At 31.7% G+C, this 11,954-nt stretch overlaps 2 protein-coding genes across 2 annotated transcripts; one reads left to right on the top strand and one right to left on the bottom strand.

Moving 5' to 3' along the window:
* Window positions 1-101: 101 nt before the first annotated feature.
* LOC107493005 (selenocysteine methyltransferase) lies at window positions 102-3,324 on the top strand (the record flags this gene model as incomplete). Its single annotated transcript, XM_016114082.3, is given in 6 exon segments — window positions 102-158; window positions 275-504; window positions 859-988; window positions 1,790-1,993; window positions 2,446-2,517; window positions 2,663-3,324. Coding segments are annotated over 6 exon segments (900 nt in total), but the record flags the coding sequence as incomplete, so codon positions are not given.
* A 341-nt stretch (window positions 3,325-3,665) lies between these two features.
* On the bottom strand, window positions 3,666-5,543 carry LOC107493006 (uncharacterized; the record flags this gene model as incomplete). The annotated part of the gene is made up of 3 exons (XM_016114084.3): window positions 3,666-4,203; window positions 4,285-4,660; window positions 5,363-5,543. Coding segments are annotated over 3 exons (885 nt in total), but the record flags the coding sequence as incomplete, so codon positions are not given.
* Window positions 5,544-11,954: the final 6,411 nt, after the last annotated feature.

The raw sequence follows: 11,954 nt of genomic DNA, 5'->3' as shown, positions 1-11,954 counted from the left end.
TTGCATTTTACAAACTGTAATATTGGGGTGGGATGAACCTGGATTTGCTTCGTTATGTTACTGTAAAATTGATATCGTGATTGGCTTGCTGGGTTGAATAGGTGCACCTTGATTACCTGGAAAATGGTGCAGATATTATAATCACAGCATCTTATCAGGTCAGAATTCCATTTTGCTAAGGATGAGATATGGATTTTTGATTTCTTTGTTTTTTGCTATGGCTGAAGTTGAGTGTGTGTGTGTGTGTGTTCTCTTTTGTGCGCGCGGGGCTTAGGCCACTATTCAAGGCTTTAAAGCAAAAGGCCTTTCTGAGAAAGAAAGTGAAGACTTGATCAGAAAAAGTGTTGAAATTGCTCGGGAGGCCAGAGATGTGTACTATGAAAGATGTGCTGCCTGCTCTTCGGGTATCGATGCTGATGGTAGAATCTTCAAGAAACGCCCTATTCTAGTCGCAGGTTCAGTGGGGAGCTATGGAGCTTATTTGGCTGATGGGTCAGAGTACAGGTGAGATCTTCAAAGGACTAATATCAAGTATTTAAGAATCAGCTGTAATTGTTGTTTACTTGTGGTGTTTGTTATATTTTCTTATCTTTTGTGTAGCCAGTTAATTGATCAACATAGTTAATGATATTCTAGATATGATGATATTCCAAGCTTGCTTTTTCATCTTGGCATCCCATTTTAATCTCTTGGTTTTGGAAAGGGGAAAGTTTGTGTGGTTGTGCAAAATGAGTTTATATGTCAATTTTGCACGCATATATAGTTTTGAGCTTTTTCTGCATATAAACATTACAAATATTGAAGTTTGTTATATTTTCATGGTAATCTCAGCAATATTTTCATATTTGTTCCTAACAGTGGGGATTATGGTGACGCGATAACCTTGAAATATCTCAAAGATTTTCATCGGAGAAGAGTGCAAATTTTAGCAGATTCTGGTGCTGATCTCATTGCATTTGAAACAGTTCCAAATAAGCTTGAAGCTAAGGTATTTAAATGGTTTAGTCATTCTTATTGCTAAAATCTTATTATTATTCTTGATAAGTGAAAGAGTTTGTTTTTATTCAGTGTTACCTTGAGTTACCAAAACCATTGATATATGAACAGAGGAATTGAAATTGTTTGTATAGAATTTCTGCTATACGTTCAGATGCTTAGATCAGCACTCTAAGTCCTGTAGAGACTTGTTGCAACTCGAGTTATACTTTCTCTATTATATAGATATAGTCGTATAAATATAAAGCCTCATTGTCAATCACTTGCCTAAATAAGTAAATATTTTCTTTGAACTGCAACCAGTAGTAGACCTAGTAGGTTGTCATACAATGTTATCACTTATCAGGATAAGGGAAAGGAGAAATCAACTGCTGGTGATATTTTCAGTAGTATATAGGTGCAGCTTCCTCATAATCAAGGCTTTTTTTCTTCCATTTCTATCTTCTCAGTTGATATGATCTTTCTGTTCCTTAACTACCTTTCCCAACTTAATTTGGCCTTAAAACTGACATTCTTGAAGAAGGAAGCATTACATTTCTATCCTAGTGTTTCTATTCCCTTTTTGAATGAGTAAATTGCTAGTCAAGTAACTTCATATGATGAGGAAAACACTAGGACATATTGAATCAACTGATTTTCTACAGCAGAAAGTATCTAAGGACTAATGGCTATTGGAAATAATACACTTGAACCTTTAAAATTTGCAAAACTCCACTAGTACACATAAGAGTATTCAGTTTAGCCCTTAACTCTTGAGTCTCCCTAACTATATTATTATTCATTGACCAAGCAGGCTTATTCAGAGCTTCTAAAAGAAGAGGACATAAGTAGTCCAGCATGGTTTTGTTTTAACTCCAAGGATGGAATTAATGTTGTCAGTGGTGATTCTTTGGAGGAGTGCATTTCTATTGCTGAATCATGCAGCAAGGTTGTTGCTGTTGGGATCAACTGTACCCCGCCCAGATTTATACATGACCTGATAGTATCTGTTAAGCAGGTAGAACCTCATGTTCTCGCTTTTCCGACTGACTATGATGTGTGCTGGTTCGGTCGATGCCTGATGGACTTAAACTTTTCTTATTTTAAGTGTAAACATCTACCTTGCCTGGTTTTTTTCCATTTTATGAACCATATGGATGGATAATAAGCACTATCTGTATAGATTCAGTAGCTGCATAATATGTTCAATTGCTGCTTTTTTTTTCGGGAAACAAAAATGAAGATCACTTGTATGCATGGAGACTTCTTTAGCTATAGAACTTAACCCATATGCTGGCACACTTTTCATATTCATGTACAACAATTTGTTCTCAAAATAACAGTTTATTTCCTTGCCTTGATGTGTTACTTCCATGTAAGAAACTATGCTTGATGCCATTGACTTATGACTTTTATGGGACATCTATCTCTGTGGAACACTTATCCTTGATTTGTGTATAATTTCTTTAGGTGACTACAAAACCAATTATTATATATCCAAACAGCGGGGAAACTTACGATGGTATCCAAAAGCAGTGGGTGGTAAGTTCATTTCATCCGTTGGGTTTGTTTCTTATTATTGTTTTTTCAAAGTTATAGGAAGAGGATTTCTATGTTGCTACACAAATTTGTATTCTGAATTCCTTTTGAATAATGTAACACTGACGTTAGGTTGTTTTTGTTATAGAAAAATACAGGGGTTACAGATGAAGATTTTGTCTCATATGTGAACAACTGGATTGAGTCAGGGGCTTCCCTTGTGGGTGGTTGTTGTAGAACAACCCCGGCTACTATCAAAGGGATATACACCACACTCTCAGTTAGTCGATCAGTGAATCTTGCAGAGGACTCTGAAGCATCTGATCAGAAAATCTTGCAAGAGAATGTCCGCTGAGGAGGCCAATGTGCAAACCAATCTGATTTTCATGTCAACAGTTAGTGAAATGGGAAAATGAGACACCACATATGGCTTGGTTAATTAGTGAGATTCCATCATGGTCATGAAGCTTGGATCATATACTTTTTTTGGAGGTAGCAACCCAACAGTGGCTGTTTCTCAAGATTTTGTTAGATAATGGATTTTTTAAATTTCTTTCTATAAATACTAGGATTTTGTCAAATGGAAAAATGGCTAGTAATTAACATGAGGTGCAAGTAGGTTGGAGAATTATGTACTGATTATAGTATTTTGAGAACCATCTCCCAATGAAGTTAAAAATGGTTGTCTATGTAGTGTTTTATTTTATTATTTCCTTTTCTTTTTATCGCTCTTTTGGAGAATGGTATTGATTAACTCTGAAAGTAACACAGGAAAAAGAAGGGTGGGAAATATAGTTTTAGTTCTATAAATATTGTCACTATTTTTCTATACAAATAACTTTTTATAAAATTTTGTCATTAAAATATAAAAACTGAAATAAATACATATAAAAGAAAAAGAAATGATACAGATGCGTAGAATTCACACAATTCTGACCATAATCAAATAAAATACATAATTTTCCCACTTTCAGAAAAACAATTTATGTCGTTTTAATGTTGTTTTAGTTTTGCTTTTGGAAATAACGATTTTTTAAATTTAACTAAGAAAACTTCTAGAATGAGTTAAATATTTTTAGTTCAATATGAGATCCACGCAAAGTAGCTTGCTAGTTTCAACGAAAAGAATGATGTTTGGATGGATATTATGATGTTAAATCTGATCAGATTTCATGAGATGAAATTTCCACAAACCTCTACATGAATTTCATTTGTCAATACTTTGCCAAATTGCATTTACCTAGCTTACTGCTATTCAACTTGTATATGATAAATTTACCCACACCTTTGATCTTGCGCAATATATGTACAAAGTAAAAATGTTAGTTTTCCAAATATTCGTAAGTTACCTACAGTGAATATCAAATTCCACAAAAGTTCTTAGTGACGTGTTTTCGTTTTTTCTCCTTTTTCTTGTGCGATTTTTCCTTGGACCTGTGCTTCTTAGAGTTAGAGTGCTCCTTGTCTGAGTTGCCAGAGTGAGACTTTCTTCGCTTTTTCAGCCTTTTATCGTGAAGCTCCTCTTCTGAAGATTCATTCGACTTCCCTGATGACGGCCTCTCAAGACCATAAATAAGACGGCGCTCCCTTGCATCTGGTGTAGGACTAGCTTCCCCATCTGGATGAGGCGGAAGGTAAGGCCCAGTCTCATCCATTCTGGGACCGATGCCACCTCTGCCTCGCTTTTTCCTGCACCAAACGAATGTTTCTTAAACAAAAATGAAGACAAGTGTAAATGACACATCAGAATACAAGAGAAAGTAGTAATACCTCGTATGAAGAAACTCTTCCATCTCTTCATCCCTTATACCTTCTGGTTCTGGATTATACTCTGGTTCTTGAAAATTGCCATGTCTACTCATGCTTCTTGATGGGTCACTATTACTAATATCCTTGTAGTGTTTGTCAGAACTTCCTTTATCTTTTGATCCACACTTATCCCATTTTCTTTTACTTGGACGTGAAGAAGAGGCATTCAAACTATTATCAAAAGCAGCATATCTTCTAGGGCTTCCTGATGAGTCACGATCCGTGTGGCTTTTGTAACCACTGCTTTTATCCTTCGTGGTGCCTTTAGCCTGTTTATCAAGTTCCAATTCTTTCTGTCGCACTCGCCACATCTCATTCACTTCCACAGCTCGATTTGCTGATATGAAAAAAAATTAATGAACAATTGAAATAAATTATAGCACAACACAGACATCAATGGTGCTCATGTAAAACACTACACAGACAAGAGGAGGATGGCCATTTTATTATCTAGACCCTCAATAAATGAAGTTTCAACATCGTTAAATGCATTAACAACAAAGCCGTATTGATACAACAGAAATTAAGCCTGATCCCACATGATGGGGTTGGCATACCATAATGTTCTATAACTAAGAAATATCCATAGATAATAAGGAACACAGTCATCAATATCAGATGTCACTATACGTGGGTTAGAGGAATGTAGGATGATCAGGATTTTGACAAAGGCATATATATATATATTTTAAATTTTTATATTATTGCCGATTTTTATCTATAAAAAGGTATATCAAATGATTCTGAATTGAGATGAAATTTTCATATACATGATCTATAATATATAAGCTTCTAATCCGATGATAGCTTCTATAAAAAAGTAGTCCAATAAAAGTTATTTAATTGTGTAACATTAAGTTAAACTTAGATAAATAGATAAACTTTCTACTACAAACAGGAAAAGTCCCACTGGATCAGATATACAGACATTCTTTCATGCATAGTAATATAACTTCCTTGAAAGAACAGACCTTAAACATAAGATAATCTAGAACAAAAATAACCAAGTTCTATCTAAAATTTGTGACTAAGAAACAACCTTGTTGTACCCCACATACAGTAGCAGTGAGGAAACGTGAATTTGGCCGAGTCCTTACATTAGGCTTATGAAGATAAGCCAGAACACCTTCCTGTTCAGACTGTCGCCGCAATTCAGCTGCTTCCCTCATAAGCATAGCAGCTAATCTGTTTTCAGTCTCCAAATCCAGCTGTGCAGCTGGTCATATGACCCAAAAACAAAAGAGAGAAACCATTGGTGAGACGATAATTGAATGAATAACAATGAAAACAAATAACTATGAATCAACATGGAGGTTATTGCAGGTGGCAGCTCATGGTGGCGAGCCAAAAATCTGCCATAGAATATAGCTTATGATGCCGCGGGAAATGGCGGATTACCTAAAAAATACATGTATAGGCGAAAAAAAATGCAGAAAAATTAGACATATAATAAGTTATAAAATCTAATCAATCTAAGCAATTTTCTACTCATAAGCAATGTTCTAAAAACCGGACCGGTCATTAAACCGCTTTAGTCACTGGTTCACTGGTTCATTGGTTCAACCGATCCAACTAATGGTTCAACCAGAAAAACCGTTTTAGAATAAAATAATAAATAAATTACAAAGGACCAAAGATGAGGGTACTCCAAGAACTCCTATTAGATGCAACAACATTCAACATTATCACATGTTCTCACACACATACAAAGCCTTAACTCAAAGAACAACCATAGCAAATGACTTGGAAAGAAAATGTAAACACCGAAACAATCACAAGCATACACAACATGTGAATATTTTTATAGCAAACATAATAATAAAATAACTCTTCTAATGCGTCTCCGAAAATATCACAAATCAAGTAAACTACATAATCTGATCCACTTGATTCAGAAAGCTACATATATTAGAAAAATTAAAAATCAACTAAAAGAAAAAGAAAAGGAAGGCCTGGTTGATTCGATTCAATTGCCTGAGAAGAAGAATCAAACAGGGCTGAGAAGCTGAGAGTTTAAATGTTAAACCTCAATATTCAAATAACATGACTCCATTATTGTTATTATTACACCCTTCCAATGTCACAAACTCAATATATGTTATAGTCCGTTGACACTTGAAAAAGACATGCTGGATCATGCATCTTCTATAATATTTAGAAGAATTAAAAGTGACCAATTGATTCACACTGGATATCGATCGATGCGCCCAATACACCAGCAACTCCCATCATATGAAATGGGTTTAATGTCCAATTATCTAGTTTTGAGCGCGGGTTTTTCTAGCCCAAGTGTATCTTATTTTTATCACGAATTATTTTCCTTGGTTAACAATAGTTGTACTTTTACCGTGAAAAGTTAGAAGAAAAAATGGAATAATATCTACAAATACTAATATATAATATTAGACCACTTCACTTATTTTAGTGGATCTTACGAAGCCCGGTCATCCCCTATCTTATGAACTTTAAGGTGTATAGGGTTTCATTTCTTGATACTTTCTTAATTAGAAACTAGAATTAATATTCTCAAAATTGGCATTCTATTTGTGTTAATATTAGCGGACGGTGCTAATACAGTTACCTCATGGGGAGTTAGCTGCACCCACAAATGATATAAATACTACTGTTGCATTAGCTTTACTTACATCAATAGCATATATTAATTGATAAAATTGAATAAAATAACTAAAAACAAAATACAGAAATGATAAAAAATTTACTAAAAAAATGGGGGTTTTGGTTCGGAGTTCATGCCGATGATGATGACAAGAGGGATGAATCCGTGAATCAGTAACATAGGCAGTGCAAATTTTAACAAAGCTCATCACAATGATTAACAACAACAAAAAGCACTGAAGGAACAGTGAATCAGTAATATAGGCAGTGCAAATTTTAACAAAGCTCATCACAATGATTAACGACAACAAAAAGCACTGAAAGAACAGTGAATCAGTAACATAGGCAGTGCAAATTTAAAATTTAAAAGTTATCAATTTGAAATTTATCATCAAATACAATCAGTGAGCAAAGCCAATCAATCAAGCACTGACTGAGCATTCTGTGACTGGGAAGTAACAAATTCAGCAACAAATTCAAGTTACAGCAACAAATTTAACAAATCCTAGTAAAGTCCCGATTTACAGCAAAAAGGCAAATTTATTGATTACCAATTCAGCAACACGCAAAAATACAGCGAGAAGGGAAATCTGAAAAAGAGAGAACACTAAACCAAAACATTAACCAATAATCACAAAACACTAAACCTTCACCCAGCAATTACAAACAAAGCCAGCAATTACAAACATTAGCACATTATAAAACATTCCAAAACACTAAACCTTCACCCAGCAAAACCAGCAACTACAAACAAAGCCATCAATAAATTTGAACAAAAAAAATTAAGAGCCATCAGCAACTAACAGAGCCATCGAGCCATCAGTAACAGGGCAAAGATTTGAAAGCAACAGACTAACAGAGCCATCAAGCCATCAATAAATTTGAAAAAAATTTTTACAGCCATCAGCAACCAGCAAATACAAGACAGATCCATCAGAAGCAGGCAATTACAATTTACAAAACATTACAAGAAAAATGGAACAAAAATTGAATACAATTTCAGAACTTCAAACGAAGAAGAAGACTGAACATTCAGAAATTAAAAGGAAGAAGCGGAGGCGAAGAATGAAAGCAGGGCCGCTAACCTGGGTTCCGTGCCGAGAAGCCAGCGAAGATGAAAACGACGTGCCGAGCTACCTGGGGAAGAGGAAGATGAAAACGACGTGCCAGCGAAGATGAAAACGAAGAGGGTTTTGCTTTGCTTCAGAAGTCTCCAGGGAGGGCACGAATGATTGGGGGCAGAAGGGGGAGGGGGAGGTTGGTTCATGAATGGTTCTGCTTGTTTTGGTTTTATTCGAACCGGCCGGCTATCGGTTCAGTCCAACTTGCCGGCTCGACGGTTTTTAAGCAAATTTTTTCTCTAGCAGATCCGACCATTTTTATTGCTGGGTCCCAGTTAAACCGATTCGATCGCCAGTCTAATCCGATTTTCAGAACCATGCTCACGATGCATGCAATTAATTCAGCAAATTAAATAGAAATTCAACAAATAAACATAGTCTTTAGGTTTTAAAATAATTATCCAAATTAGTTCTTGAATCTTTTAAATTAGATATTTTAATTTTTTAGGTTTTAAAATATATAAAATAGTCTTTAGTGTTTATTTTCGTTAGATAGTCTCTCTTTATTAGTAACTAATGGTGATTGACGTAGAACGATAATTTTACGTGTTTGATATAGACAAATTAATTCCTAAATTGAAATACAAAATAGTTTTCAAATAATTTAAAAGAAATCTCAAAATAGTTTATAAAAGATTTTAAAAATTCAAGAATATTTCTCATGAATTATTTATATATAATTATTTTTAAATTAATAAATTTTAATTTCTAAAATTTTTAGTCTATTTATTTTAAATTTATTTATTTATTTACAATTTTTTTATGTATTTTTAAAATAAATTATAAATAAATTTTGAAAAGCATTAATTTAAAAAAATTAAAATAAATGAACTCATTTATTTTTTACCAAGTAAAATATTAATTTAATTTAATTTACAGATATCATATTCTATAATTATTGTTTAATAAATAATGATAAAGAAGATAATGAGTTAGTGTTGTTTCAAGAGATAGAAAAACTCTCTTTAACATTAAATTTTTTACATTAATAATTGAGAATATTTGTGCAAATACTTATGAAGGCATCAGTTTAGAACTTGCATGCAATGAGAAAATCAAGTCATTTATAAAGTCAAATTTATAAGTTTTGATCAACTACAAAGTTAATGTGAATAATTTACAAAATTCTAATGTGAAATTCTTAATACTTTGCAACACTTAAAGAATAAATATCTTGGTAAATCCAAGTATTTCATTTATGTCTCATAAAGTTTTGGAATTCACTAATTATAGTGTTGCACAAATTAGACTTACAATATTTGTATTGTTATAGTTAGTAATTATGCCAAAAAAAATAATTTTTTTCAATTAAAAATATTTTTTTAAATTATTTAGTGTCAATATCTTAAAAATTTAGATATATGATAATGGTCTTTATAATATAATGACTTCTTAAATTAGTTGTTATTATTATGGTTTCTATATTACTTTTATGTAGGTATCGTTAGTTAATAATTAAATAATGTTATTTTTTATGACATTTTAGTATTAATAAATAAAATTATCTTTTAATATATATTTTATTATTTTTTATATCTTTTATTTATTATATATTTTTTAATAATATTTTATTATTCTGATTAATAAATATATGATAAGATGTTAGTTAGCTTTTGAAAAAGATTAAAAACATTTGAAGTGATTATTTTAAAATTTTAAAATTTTTTCGAAGAATGTTTTAAGATTTTTTTAAATTCTTCGAGGACTGATTTGTCCAGTTCGCACACATGAATATTTAACGGCCACATGTGAGATAGTCATCGTTAGTGACTAATATACAGAGACGTATTCTCTAATAAAAATAAAATATTTTTATATTTTAAAATCTAAAGAACTAAAACATCCAATTTTTAAAAACTCCAGGATGGATTATACTTCGAAAAAAACACATTCAATCTAGAATCCTCATGATCTGAACCAACAAATTGGCCTAGACCTGAAAAAAAAAAACACAACTTCTCACCCAACCCAACCCCGAGTCCACGAGACAGAACCTCCCCATAAATACGTCTAACAAATACGATACACGTTTCATTTGGAAAACGTACATTTACACAATCAAAATTAGAGATGAATATTTGCCTCCTTTTTTCTTCTTCTTCTTTTTTAGTTTGTAACTTTGTATTATTATTATTTTGACTTATTATCTATTATGAGTTGTGACTAAATCAAAGAAAAATAATTACCTAATTCTTATATGAAAAATATGGCCAAAACGTTAAAATTAAAATTTTGATATTGAAAGAAATTGTTGAACTCTCAGCTTTCTTAGACCATAAAACTATATTTTGTCATAAATATATTTCATGTTGTAACTCATGCAAATTTATGTATTTAAATAATTTTAAAATAATTTGCAAATCATAATACTTTTATTTTACATGAATAATTTAATCATTTTTATTCACATCTTTAGTTATTCTTGAAACTAATTTTCTTTTCATCGTGCGAGTGAAAAACTGAAAATTAAAAGATTAAAATTTGGAGATCTAATACAGCATGCATAATTAGGGACTTATTTATCCGATCTTTAAAACTATCCTTCTACTTATCAGTCCACGTATGCACCTGTGATACCAGGTCATCAGAATTAGAAACCAAGTTAAATATTTTTATTGAGTCTGACGAAAATATTTGAACGGAAAGACTCATCCGTCCAAATTTTATCAAAGTCAGAAATTTAAATATATTTTTAAATTTGATGTAAAAAATAAAAACTTAGCTGTCCTTTCGTAAAAAAAAAAAAACATCATTAAAAAACACCACTATAAATCCAATATCAAAATTAAAAAATCCCCAGGCCGAGTTAGGTATTTACCACTAATTCACTAAACAGTACGAGTTAATACTCAAAATGACTCCTAAAATTTGACCTTCGACTCAATTTAGTCCTTAAATTTTCAATTGACTCAAGTTGTACCCTGAAATTTTGACCCGTGCCTCAATTTGGCCCTTTCGACGTTTTTCGTCACCGAAAAGCTGACTTGGCAATTTTAAATGACACGTGGCACTGCAACGGTTAGATGACATGGCCAAAATTTTCAAAGCATCAATTTAACCCCTAACAATTTGAACATAAAACCTAGCGCAGCCCCAATTCTCCCAAATCGTAGTAGTTAATGTGTGTACTAAGTACACATGATAAGTTTTTTATTATTAAAATTTTTTAAATATTTTCATTTAATAAATATAAAATAAATACATTAAAAAATTTAAAATTTTCATATTTTTAATAAAAAATTTATTAATTTATAAACTTAACATGTCTCCGTAAGACACAAAATAGATAAATTTTTATTTTTATTAGTGATAAATAATTTTTGTATTTAACATAGTAGGAGTTTTCTTAAATGGATAAAGTATATTTTGGTTCTTGGTGGTCCAAAATTCTTTTTGAATCATAACCATTGAAAATTTGAACTAATGGTTAAGATTCAACCATTTTATTAATTATATAATAATTATATTTATATTTAAATATTTTAAATAATAATTTTATTTTAAAATTTCAATTTTATCTTTTTTTTTCTTTTTCTCTTTCTCACTCCCGTTTCTGTACATTACTACGCCTCAATTTCATTTGTTCCTTCCCTGGCTCTTATTACAAATAACATAATCTCACATAATACATAACAAAAGGTTAAGAATGTTAGTTCTTATATTTTATTTTTTCTATTTTCGTTCTTTTATTTGACTCTTTTTTTCACATATTTAACTTTTTAATCTCAAACCACCAAGACTCTATTAACACCTATTAACACCTAGAATAATAAGTCTTGAGAGACTTATAAATATAGATGTAAAATTTTTGGTCGATGCCTATTTGACAAATTTAAAAATTGAAATCTAAGAAAAGAAAGACCCAAAATTTGCAATCTCAAATTACAATGCATA

The sequence above is a fragment of the Arachis duranensis genome, chromosome 6, assembly GCF_000817695.3.
Source record: "Arachis duranensis cultivar V14167 chromosome 6, aradu.V14167.gnm2.J7QH, whole genome shotgun sequence".
Classification (NCBI taxonomy): Eukaryota; Viridiplantae; Streptophyta; class Magnoliopsida; order Fabales; family Fabaceae; genus Arachis; species Arachis duranensis.
The sequence above is the reverse complement of the archived record's forward strand: the minus strand, read 5'-3'. Positions and strand labels throughout refer to the sequence as shown.